The 16,107-nt window shown below is 34.5% G+C and overlaps 1 protein-coding gene across 2 annotated transcripts in view; it reads right to left on the bottom strand.

Moving 5' to 3' along the window:
* Positions 1-16,107, bottom strand: part of LOC139700198 (uncharacterized) — a 56,283-nt gene that overhangs the window by 14,010 nt on the left and 26,166 nt on the right. For both annotated transcript variants that reach the window (XM_071598787.1, XM_071598788.1), the window contains exons 2-12: positions 15,236-15,304; positions 14,982-15,157; positions 12,569-12,738; positions 11,815-12,079; positions 10,585-10,820; positions 7,721-7,891; positions 7,405-7,578; positions 6,110-6,334; positions 4,071-4,268; positions 3,607-3,743; positions 1,638-1,805 (exon numbers count right to left, since the gene is read on the bottom strand). In XM_071598787.1, coding sequence (XP_071454888.1) covers positions 1,638-1,805; positions 3,607-3,743; positions 4,071-4,268; positions 6,110-6,334; positions 7,405-7,578; positions 7,721-7,891; positions 10,585-10,820; positions 11,815-12,079; positions 12,569-12,738; positions 14,982-15,115 — 1,878 coding nt within the window. In that variant the 5' untranslated portion in view covers positions 15,116-15,157; positions 15,236-15,304. The remainder of the gene's footprint in view (positions 1-1,637; positions 1,806-3,606; positions 3,744-4,070; positions 4,269-6,109; positions 6,335-7,404; positions 7,579-7,720; positions 7,892-10,584; positions 10,821-11,814; positions 12,080-12,568; positions 12,739-14,981; positions 15,158-15,235; positions 15,305-16,107) is intronic.

Here is a 16,107-nt window from a genome sequence, read left to right as displayed (position 1 = left end):
GAAATGATAATGTGGAATGAAGAGAATAGGAAATAGATGAATGTAACCACCAAAACCAAGAAATCCTTGATTGCAGGAAAGAATGGGCATTAAGATAGTTGTAGTTAAATGTAGCCATTGAGAGAGATTATATTCAGATGGAACTACTTAAGGGCTTAGGAAAGTGCTGTAGGCAGAGTTTCCAGGGACTAACTTATAGCATGTATAAGGGAATAATTAGGCTTGAAGATTTTTTCAGATCAGTATTAGTTCCCATTTCAACAAAGGGAAAGGCAGCCATATGTGAGGGCTACAGAACAATGAATTTGATTCCACTCACAGCTTAAGTGATATTAAGGGTCATAAATAAGAAAATGAAGGGAGCAAATGAGCAATAAGGGGTCACAAGATGGTAAATCAATTTGGGTTTAGAAAGGGGAGAGGCACACATGATGCTAAAGCAGTAATGAGGTCACAAATAGAACTGAACATGGAAGACAAGGAAAAATTTGTTTTAGAGATCTTAAAAATTTGTTTAATGGAGTGGTAGAATTAATGAATGTGTTAAAGAAGATAGGATATCCACAGTCTGCCCATGTCTTTGGCAGCTCAGGTATGGGCGACAGATGGAGAGTCAGGATGGGCAGTGTTAGGAAGAGGGATGAGACAGGGTTATCCATGGTCACTCATAATTTTCAGCACATGCATAGAACAAATGGTAAAAGAGGTGTGAAAAGAACTGGAAATAGGAATGCAAGTCTTTGGGAAATTCATAAAATCATTTACGTTTGATTAAGCTTTATTTAGTCAGTCAGCCCAAGGGGTTACAATAATTGCTGACCAAATTGTAAAATCATTGAAATAATTATGGGATGAGAATCAATACAAACAATAACAAGTTATGATGTTTATGAGTTAGAGGAATGTTAGAGAGATTAACATTAAAATAAAAAGAAAAAAAACTAGCGCAGGTTGAGCAGTTTACATTTTTTGGAAGTGTCCTGGACCAATATGGTCACATTAGCATGGATATAAGAGTAAGAAATACAGTGGGTAAAGAAGCCTTCACAAGGAGGAGGAAATTGATGTTAGGTATGTAGACTAAGAATGTCAAGAAAAGTGTACAGAAAATCTTAGACAAGGAGTGTGGTTATGGATAGCCAAGAAACATGGTTGTTGAAGCGAGATGTTAGTCACAAATTGGAAGCTGTTGAAATGTGGATATGAGAAGATGGTAAAAGTAAAATGGATTAAAATGAAAACAAATGAACAAGCACTATGTATGAAGGAAGAGAGGAGAGGGGGCTGTTGGCAGAAATCCAAAGAGGCATGCAAGATGGATGCAGAGCTTATGACTGGCAATGGGATGCTGGCAATTGTAATAGAGGAGAGGGTTTAAGGTAAATGAGTAAGGGACAGGAAAAGTATAAGCATGTTGGATGGAATAAATGGATTTAAAATGTTTGTGGAATTGAAGAACATGTTGTTACAGGGTGAGCCTCAGGTCGTGTCTTGTTAAGTAAAGCTAAAATATGTTGCAGTGGTTAATTTCTGTGTCCATCAAAAATCTATCTTAATCAGTGAACTTAAAATAACAAAAAGTTCAAACTCATCATTATAAATTGAACTTGGAATATAATTTGGACGTTAACTGATACCTCAGGTGTGATGTATGTATCCACCCTTTGTACATCTGTATTTAGAGCCCCTTTCAGGGTGCTATCCATTTTTCCTGGGTAATACAATGCATATGGGTTGAACAAGATTTTGTGCAGCTCAACATATTCCTCACTTGAAGTGTCATTCCCCAAAATTTTCATCAATGTCTGCAAAAAAAATGACATGAGTTAATGAAATATGTCTTGCAAATAAATTTGTTTGTGGAGTTATTTATCATTTTAAAGTCAAAAATACATTTGAAAATTAATGATTTATTTAAAAATTAAAAGTAAAAGGGCAAGAGTTGAGCATAAAAGTAATTTATTCCATATTTTGAGGTACTGATAATGATTCATCGTTCAAAGATTAAAAGCATGTGAAAAATACATAAATAAGGCTGGTCAAGATTGGGAGAAGTCTCAAGCACAATAACCAGCTTAAGACAACAGTTCAGAAAGACATTAGAAATCGTTAAAATTCATTATCTGAGAATTCATGGATAGAATAGAAGGGGAGGGTCAAATTTTCTGTTAAGCTTTTCTTAGTTTAATATTAAAAGTGATACCTTTAGTGAAAAATATTTCTTCCTGACAACTTTTTTCACCGGCTCATTCCAGTACCCACAGAGTTATAAATAAAACATTTGGCATCCTACCACTCAAAATCCATATTTGGTAAATTTGATTAAGTGATATAATAAAATGATGTGAACTATTTGTGCAAATATATTTATCATTGTCATCTAACTATTTTTATTTCATCTTCTCCTAGCATTTTGATTGAAGAAAAACATTAATCAATGCATATGCTGGCTTGACATAGCCTGCCCTCCCATTCTAAGAATAAGCTGGAATGTGCAAAAGTCACACATCAGAGTAATAAGGGGGACCAGTTCCTTTCGCAGCACCAGCTGCAGTTTTCCAGGAAGATCTGGTACCAGTAAAAACGCTGAGAGTGCCCAGAAGAATCACCCAGTCCTGGTCCTCTGTTCAATAATGCTACCACACTCCTATATGGCACATTCAAGCATAAAGTGGACTAAAGGCAGCTAATTTGTGTAGTTTTTAAGTAATTGTAGCAATTGTATTAAATTCTGCTCGATTTTGAAATCAAAAAACCCTCAATTACATTGCTGCTATAATAGAAATATTTTAAGGCATCATAATATTCATCATCATTACTCATGTAGGTTGTAGCAGCATTTGAACCATCCTATGGACTAAGGTGACCACCATTGTTTCATGATGCCAATAAACTTGCAATTACCATATTGCACTTTTAAAAACACATACTAATAAATTTGAATTCAATTTTTTGTCTAATATCACTAATGTTGCCTTTATAGCTTAATTACAGGCAGTTATTGTTCTGATGAGATAAAAAAATGTTTTTCCAGGTTTAGCTTGAAAATTCTAAAACCTATAAAGGTTCATAAAAATAAAATGACAATGTATGCACAAAAAAATATTAACCACAGCTTCTGACTAGTGAGCTTAAAAACTGTCCTTCTTTGGCATGCATTTAACTCAGGCAAAAGACAGCTTCAAATTTAAATTTTACCTAAAACAGATATTTAGTGCACACCTTTGGGATAAAAATAGTATATATCATCAAGTGCAACTTGCTTGTGATTTCAATGTATTTATAATCCTTCCATTATTTTCTAAATTGGGATATCACTAAAAACAAAGCAATTCCCCTCACAGCAATAATGACAAATATAAATAATAATGACAATATTTCACGGAGTAGTAAAATCAAAAGTTTTATCAAATCAACATTCCATATGGTGATAATTTTTGTATTGGCATGTTTCTTTATAAATATGGCCAATTTGATTTTTGTATGCCTTCATTGCTAAACGAGCTGAAGTCAATGTAGTATATATGGACAAATAAAAAGTACATGCAGTAGAAGTAAGTGCTTCAGAGTTCAGCAGGTATATTTTAGTATATTTTAAGTACTCACAGGCAGTAGTGTGTGCGCAAATCTAAATGCAGCTGTAGCAAAATTGTTGGCAACGGCCGCATTGACTTCTGGATCATAACCCTTAAAATATCCTTCCTCTAGAGGGGCTAGTTTAAGTCGAGTCATCATTGATTGTCCTAGATTCAGATTATCAGTTCACACAGTTAATACACAATAAAAAATCATTTAACAGCATCCTACAATCATCATTTACATTTTAAGATTATTATTAGAGTACTGTACAAAATGAATCACCAAGCATGTACTACAGACAAATTCAAGGCTTTGGCACTGCAATACATCAATTCAGGGTCTATTATGAATTGACTGCCTTTGAGACCATGAGGTATCAAAAAGGACATTATTAAAATACGCCCCATATTTTATTGGTGTTCATTTTCAAAATGTGGTTATCTTCACAACAATATAATACTGAAAAAGTGCCTTACAATATGGTCACTTACCAAGTACAACAGGGAGAAATTCATTATAAGTGATGTGCTGCATCTGGGCAGACACAATGTGTCGTCCCTCCTGATACAATCGCTCATCACTCCAAGTAGGATTCATTTTTGAAAGAGCTCTCACTATTCGATTGTGTTCACGAGCCATTAGGAGATGCAATGTGGTTAAATGCAAATTTTCATTAGCTCGGCTATCCCCTGCAACACAGAGAGAAAATATTAGTAATTAGGAATCACAATTCCTACACACATACTTATGCTTATGCTTCCTATTAGGCTATGTCCCATCTGTAATGAATTGGAATTACAGATGGGTATTTCTGGCAATTTAACATGGCTGGAATCAAAGCAAATGACTACAATATGAGTACCCCATATGCACAGGAAACACAGATTGGTGGAATCAGTGAGCAACATTCAATTGGGGGAAAATTATAATGGACCTGTTTCTATTTTACTCAAAATGGATTGATAGTAAAGGAGCCACTTATTACCAAAGTGCAAATTGAAATTAGTGGTCAACACTGCATTGAAATTGTTATATTACTACTGCATATTTTAATAGGCAACAGAAACAGTAATATAAAACAACAATAGTCAACCTGAGCAGTGTAAATCAATTACTGTAATGACAGAATATCTTGGGATATCTCCTCATCTCTTAATGTAATACCTGGGCTTATTACTTTTCACTGTGTTTGCATGCTTAATTTTCCCATCCCTATTTTTTTCTGAATGAGATGACTTTCAGGTGTGTAAATGCTATGAAGTATTAACACCCAATGAAGATGAGAATCTGTTGAATATATGTTAATGTGGAGAATAACAAGGCTCTTATTTACTCTTGGTACAAAATATTTCTCTCCATATTCAATGACACTGAGAAAAATTCATTTAGAGACATTCAGAATTTGGGTACATTAAGCTCCTAAGTTTACGAAGTAGCTTAGTAATGCCCAGAATAGGTTACAACACTTTCTCCCTCAGACCATTTTTCAGAGTGCATTGTCTGACTTGAGAGCTGTAAGCAGCCAGAATTATTTTATGAGCTCTAAAAGTAATTAATTATCTCTGAAAAATAATAATTACTATTTATTTTGTATTTACCATAATTTGGAAACAACTTTGTAAGATATTCCAAATACATGTATTTCATACATTTGCTTTACCTTGCTACTATCATAAAATTGTATTTCAGGTCTAAATTGTAAGCTTTTTAATTAATACTTTGTTAAAACATAATAATAACAATCAACACATCACTACAGTATACGTATAGCTATGGGTATATAGGAAGATAGATGAGCACTGAAAAGACATTCTATAATTGAACCCAAATTATCTGAGCCAAGACAGATTAAAAAACATCAAAGGAACCAGCTTGTGTTCTCCTCAACTACCAACTTGCAATATTTGCACTCACTTATGATATCTGTGGTCAGTATACCCTATAAGACACATTCACAGTTTTTCCCAGCAGGTGGCTGCTGGCTGCTAAACATCAATGAAGAGTTGAAATGTAATGAAATAATTGACTTTGTAATTCCACACACTTTTATGTGGAATTCCACACACAAAAGTGTGTGGAATTACAAAGTCAATTATTTCATTACATTTCAATATGTTATGCAAATTCCACAAAGTTACGCCTGAGACAACAAATTTTATCAATGAAGAGAAATGGGAAGGAATATGAGTGGATGGAAAGGGAGGGAACTGCTCAAGCCACTCTATCTACTAGATAATCAGATGCCGCATTTTCAGAGTAAAGAGAAAATTTTGAGAATCTGATAAAGCCAAATTTAATCAGAATTAAACTAGCTCATTGTTGAGGGCCTAGCTTTACCAATTATTTTATGGTTCATAAGCTTTCAACAAGTGATCCATGTACTACATTGATTATTGTACAAAGCTATGGTTTTCAACCAGCAATAAGAATATGAGAGAATATTGTATTCCAAGAAAAACTTGTTTTTACCACTGACAAGAGAATTTTACAGTCTAAGAAATCCAGTCATTCAACTGATTGGCAATATTACCAGATTTGAAACAGTATTTTCCATCAGCATTCATATCAGGTTGGTTGCATCCATCCCTTGGGTCCAATGAGGCAGGGAGAAGCTCACGGCCATCTGGAGTAATCATCATTGCCAGCTCTCCTTTCTTACTTGGAGAACGAAGGTGCTTTGCCTGCTCATCAGATGAGCCATATATCACAGAGCCATCAATAAAACTTGTTATCTGATTAAGCTGTTCTCTTGACCCTACAAAAATAAATAATGATAAAATGGATACATCAATGAACATGGGTAGTGTCAGCGATTAAATACTTATTTAAAGGATGGATTCTACTCCAAAATTTGTTAAAATTCCTATCAAAAGATGTCACTAATGGAATCAAATTTTAATGAACATTGAACAAAGTCATTATTTTATTAATGCCCACCATTTGAGCAAAACATCTAAGTGTGGGCAACGAATGATAAGTTTTTTAAAAAGTCTACAATCAGATCAAGGCTATGGAAAAAGTTATGGAAGTGACAAGTGAGCCTGAACCAAAGGTTGAGCTGCACAGCTTCTAGTTAAATGGTACTAAATCCTACTCCTGAACTTTTCCTTTGAACAATTCCCACTTAAAATAAGCTATTGTAATTTGATGGATATCAAAACTAAAGGGATACCTGAAGCAGGAGAGAGATAAGAACCAATATGCCACTCCCCCAATAAATGAATTAAATGAATGTCTTATTGGAATTAGTTTGAGTTGAACACTGCCTTCAACTATCAAAGGAAGCCTTTGAATTTACTTACTCTTAGTTATAAACCAATTCAGTCATATTAACCTATTTAAAAAGGTTTTCAAAATAATTTTTACAATTTGTTGCTTGACTTTCCTCAAGGCAACAATGTTCTTGACATGGGTAAACATAGTTTTAAAACCAATAGATCTACTAAATCTGCCTAGAATGATTTTATTTATTACCTATTAAAATCGCTTGATAATAACTATCTTATTCTTCATGTAAATGCCATCACAGGATATCATGGAACACTCTGACGTTAGCACTATTGTCATGGGTATAACTTTTGTCTCTTTTGTGTTTTATTACCAAATTATTCTAATTGTAGAATTCTATTAAATTAGCTGAATTATTAATGTTTGCTCATTTGAGACCCTGATAAAGGAATTCATATCTGCAGGTGATTTGCACCTCATTCTCATTTCATAAGCGCACAGGGTTGTCTAATATTTTAATGATGACTGGACAACATAGGAGCTTTAACTGTTATTTTACAGGTTTTGAAAATTTGAAAATGGAATTTTGGCACTAACCTAAGTTGCAAATGGGAGCTGGAGCAGATCTTACAAAATTCATACAAGTTATCCCATAATCTGCATAATAAGGATCCTCCGGTGAAAGTACCACTGGATAACAAGCAGGGTTGACATTTTCTGTAGCCATCATACCATCTGATGTGCAACAAGAAATGGCTGCTCCGTCATTACCTGAAATATTATTTAAATTAATTATCAAGCTCAGAGTATTATGAAGATTCCACAATTCATTAGCAGAGTATTTATATAAAAAATTAATTTGTACAACAATAACCCTAGTTTTAACTTATTGACAGTACTAAGTAATGCATACTTTTACTAAGAGCAGTTGCAGTTATGTCATGGTCAAAGAACTGTCCCCAAACTGCGAGCATAACAGTGAAATGTGGATCATTACGGTATATTGGACGGTGGACAGTGAGGCTCACATCTCTTGCTGATGGCAATCCACTCCCATCTTTGGCCACTCGAGGTGAAGAAATACCTATAAAATCAAAGTTCAAAATTGACAACTCCTTACCAGTTAATATGTAAAATAAATTAGTGTGTGTGTATGTACCTACATGTATGTACACACACACACACACACACACACACATACAACTTACAAATTCACAGAGCCCTTGAAGCCATGCTTGAATTTGCATACAGGTATATATAGTGACAAAATGTATTTCGTGCAATAAATTCTCATCATTCCAAATAAGTTATAAGGAAACTGAGGGACATTAATTATTTTTTTTAATTATCAGATAATTTTTGTGTTAAATGTATTTTAAGGGTATTTCATTCCTACATTGAATTTCCCAGAGGGGATGATGGATAACAAAGACTTGCACAGTCATAAAAGCACTGAAAAGAAAATCAACTTATTCTCACAGACCATTTAGCAAAGGGAAAGTAGCACTTACAAAGGGCATAAATTACATGAGTAAACAATCATTTCTCAAAAATAAAATACAAATGACGAGTAAGAGTAGAAACAAAATATAGTTGAATAATATGCTTTCTTTACTTTTTCAAAATTAGTATCAATAAACTCTAGGTATTCTCAAAATTATTAAATGTGTACCATGGAATAAATGTCATAAAAGGAGGGAGTATGATTTGCTGCAGCATAACATAAATAACATTATATACTTCCAACCTGGACAGTAGGAGGTAAGGGTAGTATGGATTAGGCAAAATCAGGATAAGCTAGGGCTTTGATACATACAACCCCATGGAGGACAAGTATTGCATTTTCTCCTCTCTAATCTTGTAAACCCCTCATTGCTGATTACTTATAATGATGCATTATAATGTCGATATATAACAAGATTTCATTTGAATGTGTAATAATCCTATTTAAATAAAATACATGGCTTATTTCCCCCACAAATTATGCTGGTATTAATTCAAGTGTAACTTTAAAAAACACAATGGTAATACTTAGACATGCAATTATACTTAATTTAAATATGAATGGGGGGAAACATATTTTTCTTGCATTCACAATAAATGAGAGCTTAACTTCAGGAAAATGAGGCTGTTTTTTTTAAATAGGTAATTTAAAATTGCAATGGATTAATTAATAATCATTATAGAAATTATCATAAACGTTATATAAAGAGCACACCATAAATGTGAAATTTGATAAAACATAATCAACCTTTATTTGCATTATTGAAATTGACCTTTGTGATTGTTTGATTTATAAAAAAAGGTAGGCATCTAAGCTTTCCACCACTGTTATTTATTGACAGTTTACCAAATCTGTACAAGATCTGTCCTGCAAGTAGTAAGACTTATTTTTCCCTGGATGGACAGACGGACGGATGGCAGTTTTTCTAGCTGGGTTCGAGGGAGGGGAGTCTCAGGAAAGGCTGCAGGTTGGTGGAAGTTGGCTCCCACCCTTCATGGAGTGTTGATCGAAACCTCTATGACGTGATCTTGTTGCGTTTCATCACAAACTGGCTATTGGAACAGTGCTACACCATCAAATTTGACATAAAACTGGACAAAACCAGGAGAGAGATTCCTTACATGCTCAGAGCAGCTTATGGTGTAATGGTATAATGCTATGGGTATATTGGGTGCTTTTGAGTGGCACAAGTGGTTTCGTTAGGGTAGAAAAGATATTTAAGATTCCAAACGTTCGCAAGATTCCCTTCGACCACAAAGAGTGATGAAAATCTTGCAAGAGGGAAGGCTTCGTTGGACAGTCATGGCAGATTAAGGTTTGCATGGTTTCTGATGAATTTGGTATTCTTAAAAGTGATGTGCATCAACTTGTGACCAAAAACATGGGCATGAGAAAGGTTTGGGAGAAGTTGGTACCGTGAGTGCTCTCGGACGAACAAAAGGAAACTCACAAGTGGATCTACCTCTTCCCCTGCCTCAAATATGTGCTGAATGGTAGGATGCATGAATGCATGGCCATTTGCAATGCTTCACCACGGCTCGGGTGAAGCGTTACAACAGGCCGTGACGAGGGAACTTAGCAGCATTCCGGGTGCTGCCTTCCAGAAGGCTAATGATGCATGGAAAACCTGCCGGTAGCAGTGTGAGATCTTTGAAAACTTTTGAGTGAATGTATAAATTCTGGCAATTCATTTTTTCAATCAGTCCTACTACAATTAAGAAATTTTGTAGACCTAAACAGAAAGAGGCTTCATTGCACATTTTATGAGATATAGAATAATATTATTTCTTGCTGAATACAGCATATGGTACTTGAATGTATGATAATTTTAAATAGTTGCATTTATTTAGTAGATATTCACTCTGCTTTACTGAAATTAATTCCATTTGTTATGTAAAAAGAGATACTAAATTTGGTTCACTTAATCTAAATGTCCACCAATTGTTTAAAATGTACAAGCCATAATTGAATTTGGACGTTCCCATTGTAATACTTGCTTCAGAAAACTACATTTTTGCAAACTTCAAGCAAGCTGTGAGGTAAGATGTGACAAAACATGAACAGAACACAATTATAAAACTCCAACATTTGACCCATTCTTAAGTGCATCCAGCACTCATAAGTTAGTGCATATGTTTGCATTTTAATAAGGAAAATGAAATGCAGGATCATGGAAATATCTCTATCATTTCTCAAAGGTGTTTGCATATTAGTGCCTTATCAAGAGATACCAAATTTGGTCAAAATAGGGAGATCAATGCTCATATCCTTACCATCACTATAGTCAGGAGGAAGTACCCTACGAAGTGGTCTCATGGCTACACCCCAATCAGGATGCACCAAGTTGTTGCAAGTTCCATCCATTGTACGATATCGCAAAGGTGGACATGCAGGAAATGAACCATTTATTCCACCTGTAGGACCCTTGGCTTTGCACACCATCCCAGTGGGAATCCAATATGGATTTACTTCGGGGCCTTTTCCCACTGAGTGCTTTGGTGACTTCCCCCTGCAAAATTACAAAAAATCATCTATTTTTTTGGCATGAGTATGCACTCATATCCTTAACCTTTACATAACCTTAAACCTGAACATCCTTAACCTTTACATGACAAAGACATTATAGAAAGAGTTTGCCCAGAGAGATTCATCAGAGAAGGGAAAATGATAAACTCATCAGTCATTTTTGATGCAAGCTACAATGATGCAGTATTATGGAAAGGAAAGTAAGCTGTAAGAAATACAGAGGAAGGACAAAACATGTGTATGAAACATATATTGAAAGGCACAAGTGGCACAAACAGTGAGAAACTATGAACACATACGTAGAGAGGAACTAATAGGAGAGTGAAAGAGGGAAGATCAAACCAAGTTTTGATTTTTGTATGAGAAATTATTCAATGATTCAGTACAAAATTTGCAAGTGTTAAGGGAGGAACTATTATAAATGGAGACTTGTCATTTTTGCCTCTGGATGCTTTTCAAAATGAAACTCCCAAAACCAAAACAAATGAAATTCCAAAACTTGTTTAATTTTAAAAACAGTACATGTATACAGTAAACTTGAAAATTTCAGTTCTACTTTAAAGTTAGGTTAGTGAAATGGCATCTTGCTATTATTGGTGGTGAATGTTATTAATGTGGTTAATGATGATAGATATGCAAAAACTGGTGGATGGAAATGCTGGCAGTATTTTGGTGCAATGCTTCTTGTAATTATTGCTATCACCACATCAATATGATAAATCTGTATGTAAATGTCATCATTAGGAGATATTTTTATATTGGAGATCTTATGGCCTCAATTTTGCTCAAGTAAAGACCTTTATCTATCTATCTGCACATATGGTAATGCTATTTGACTGCATATTGATCTCAGCAGCAGATCATATACATAGACGCATCGGTTATGTGATCGATCATGTGAATACATGCGTTGGCTGCATGTGCATACGTGCAATAGATGTTTATGGTCTTAAAAATACGTGTGAAAAAATACTAACTTCATGAGCTGTTCAGTTGCCTTTTCAATTATGTATCCCACGCGTGCAGCCTTTGTTGCCAAAGGAGAAGTCTTTATAGCTTCCTGGTGGATGTAACTTGGAGTTCCCAATTTGAGAATACCAGGGGATGCGGGGTCATCACTCTTCATGGCTGCTCTTGCTTCTAAATCATCTTTATTCTTCAGACTCATTTCACCTGCCTCTATTGCTTCAGCTATTTGAGCATCTGTTGGGATTGGTGCCGGCCAATCTGGCGGTGGGAAATCTATTGACAGACCAAGTAAAAACAATTGGAATAAAAGCTTCTGGAAATAAGTGATAACAGTTCTTTTAAAATTATGCCACTATCTATTCTTTAAAAATCAATTTCTTATATGAACTTCCTCAGCATCCTGTGCATACATTCCGAAGGGTCCTAACACAAAATCAATACATGCAATAAATGCCCGTATGCTGTTGTGGAAGCGTATTTATTTATGAAAAATTGAATAGGTACTAAGAATATAATACAACATAGAGCACAGAACAGTTAAAATAAATAGGTTATCCATGAATCAACCAATTCTGCTGATATAATTTTAAAAACAACTGCTGATCACTCTTACCGTTAAAACACATGGGTATAACCTCCACAATTATTGCAATTGGGTGAATGTGTAAATTAATGCATTGACACTACCAAATCATGTATAACTGAAATAAATAGTATGGTGGAAGGATAGCCAAACTTTTTCCAACACTTGAAAGCACTTACCTGGACGAGGCCATTGCAGACTTAGTAGAGTTTTTAGTGCTGCGGTATTTACAGGAGCAGGTAGCAGTACTTGTGTGTTAGTGTCTGTTTCATTGCTATCTAAATCATCGTCTGGATCGTGGTTCATGGAGTAGGACACAGTAATCACCATTGCTGTTACAAAAATTCCTCTGATTTTGTAGAAATCATGAAATTAAAGGATTCATATTATCATCATTAATAGTAGTCATCTGGATGAGTAGTTTGTTGATGTGCCACAATACCATTTAAAAACCATTTTTTTAATTCCTGCCTTTCTTTAACCCTGACCCTTCATTCCATTCAATTATTTATGCATTCTATTCCTTCTACTCAATTATATTTGCTATTTAGAATTCGTCAGGTGAACTTAGATTGACTAAGTAAACCGTAAATGCATTCAGATTTGGCAATAAATTTTAAAATTATGCTGGACTAATGACTGGAGGACCCAGGTTTGATTTCCAGGCAAGTCTCTCTGGGCACCCTTAGCTACACACAAGCTGTCTTATTTTTCAGGTACCAGATGTCCCCGGGAAACCATAACCGGCACCGGAAAAGGCACCCTTACCCTGATGTGTTAATCTCACACACTATATAGGACTTAGTACTGGGTGACTTCTACCATTACGTACCAAACGGACCTTAGGATTGATTACTGTTTTTATGGTTATACCATTAGCATACCTAATCACCCATATACATATGTAATAATGTCAGATTTTATTGAAAAGATTTATATGAAAGGCATCTTTTAGCACAGTCATTAAGGTAATAATATTTTTGGGCATAATATTTTTATAGCCTGGACTTAAACAGCTATTTTTATAGCCTGGACAAGTTTAGGTTGAGCAATATGACATTATAGCAACACTTGATATGGATAATTTTAATGGGCCAGTATATTGTAGGTTCATAGTTATTGGCAAAATGATCATAATAATTATATTGTTGATTTTTAGCTATAAATGACACAGTTAACATGATCAAAATGATGCAGTTGCAAGGATAATTTTGCAGACAAGAATAACTTTGATGAAAATATGGGCTATGGTGGTCAACATTGATTGATATACCTAACACGGTCAATATTAGTTTTCTCTGGGTGCATGATGTGTCTTCTTGGGTTTTTCAACAGGTAGCATATTTCACTGCAGGCATATTGAAAACTAACTATGTCATCATCCTTTGGGCATTGAGGGGTGCTCTGAGGACAACGGTTAAGTTGACCTTACAAATATCAGTCACAAAATACCTCATATGGAAAGTCTAGAAGAGTTTATATCATTATTGCTTGCTATAGGTCCCAAAACTGGTGAATTTCACTCAATTTAACATCTGCCCAAATATTATCAAAATATTGACATCAGAAAACCAGTATTTATTCTATATCAACATACCATATCCAAAATAAAAACTTGTTGCTCCAGGAGCCCATTTTTAATTTCATTTATTTAGATGGAAAAGGGGCAATGAATAGTACACAAATTAACTCTGCTAGGGTTTAATTACATGAGAAGATAAAGATATTAAGGAATATATTTTTGACCACATTTTCTCATGAGGTACTATGGGGAGAATAAAAAAATGTGAAAATACTATTTCAATGAATAAATCATGATGAAAATGTTCATAGATTTATATTTATTTATTTATAAAAATAGTATATTCCATGATAAAATTACATTTGAGTATTTGTTTCTGATATTATCCTTTTTGTGCCACTAAAGAGTAACTAATATTTGTAGTGATACTAGAACAACTAAAAGGGGTCACCATTATCTTAGGTGGTTTTGGACATTGTCATGCAAAGTTCTGTATCTGTTACACATTCTGAGAATGCTCCAAGAGATTTGCTGTAATATTATACTGAGATATATGAACATTTATTTATAATGTAAGTTCAACAAAAGTCAACCATGGAGCCAAAAAAGCAATGAATTAGTTCACCATGATCTATCAGTTTTTCTAGGTAAATCACTTCTTCATTCAGAAAGTATTGATCAGCTATTTCCAGTCTAACTTAGCATACTAGTCTGAAAATATTTGATGCAGCAATGGATCCTGAAGCGAATGAGGAACAAAACCTGAAAGGGGTCTGCCCCAATGCTCCTATTCCTCATTCTGGGTTTAATTAATTCATTAAACAAAATCTATGACTAAGAATATAGCAGAAATAAGGAGGCAGCAGTAAATAAAGGCTACTAGTCCTTTATTTTTATTGAATTAGAGGAAAATCTCATGCATTCCATAATATAATTCTTGCAATGAAATCTATATATTCCTAAGTAGTTTAAAATTTTTAACAAAAAAAGAAAGCAAACATATCTCATGATCAGAGTTTTGAAAAGGCTGAAAATAATTGGATTATTAAGTTTAAGAACAAAAAACTTACAGCATAGCCGCACACACACAGCATTGGAATTGGCGTATTTTATTTCTCCGGTTGCGGTGACGTTGGGAGAGGAACAAATATGTTCTGCTCTCATCACCACTGGTTAGTGGTGTTGTTTCAGTAGCCATTTTCATTTATTACAAACAAATACTCTCGTATTTGCCTGACTAGAAAACCTGAAACAAATGAAAAGTCATTTTGTCATCTGACAATTAAGTAAATATAAAAACTAACCAATTGGATATTTAACATACCACTTCAATCTCCTCGTTCCAACTTCTAGATGAGATGATTTGCATGAAGCACTAAGGCTTTTTCCAGCCCTGAATAATGAGAAGAAAGTCAGAGAGTGAAACAACAATAATGCATCCCACATGTCAAATATACGTTAACTCTATTCTGAGTCATCACTTGAATTTGCATTTATTTCCTCAATCTATAAACATATAGTCTTAAAGATGGATAATACTATAAGTCTTGAAAATTTGAGTGGGTAGAATATACTTTATACACACCACATAGTACCTACTACTACATGTCCATACACTTTATACACACCACATAAACTACTATGTCTACAATGAAAAGCCAATCACCATCATGAGAAAAGATATTACAAACAAAGAGTTAAAATCACATCAAGGGTAAAACTCAATGGTTCCCTTTCATTGAGTAAAGGAATAGCATACCAAAGAACACATGAAATTGAAGGTGGATTCTGAAGTGGATTAAGAGAAATATGTGTTAGCAGAAGGAAGAGTACAAGAGGAAAACATTTGTTGTCATGCTCTCACAGATTCATCATAAAAATATATAAATAAAACTGGGTGGAGGTTCAGAGAACAAGAAAAAATTCCATAAATGGATAAAATTCTAAATGAGTTTGCTTAAATATTAATTTTGGTGGCAGCTTTGCTCATTGATTTCCTTGTTTGCTTTGCTCATTGATATTCTACAGAATTTTATATCCTATAGGTTTGAAGGCTTCTCCAATATGTTGTATTATCCACTTCCATCTCCAGGAATCCGGCTGCATTAGCAGCATTTGGTATACAGCAGTTTCACCAACATTCCAGGAAGCGACTTCAGTTCAACATGGCAGTAACAGGATTTTGGTCCATATTAA

Source organism: Hetaerina americana, unplaced genomic scaffold (genome assembly GCF_022747635.1).
Source record: "Hetaerina americana unplaced genomic scaffold, ioHetAmer1.1.p SCAF_10, whole genome shotgun sequence".
NCBI classification, from domain to species: Eukaryota; Metazoa; Arthropoda; class Insecta; order Odonata; family Calopterygidae; genus Hetaerina; species Hetaerina americana.
Note: the sequence above shows the minus strand (reverse complement) of the source record. Positions and strands in the feature narration are given on the sequence as shown.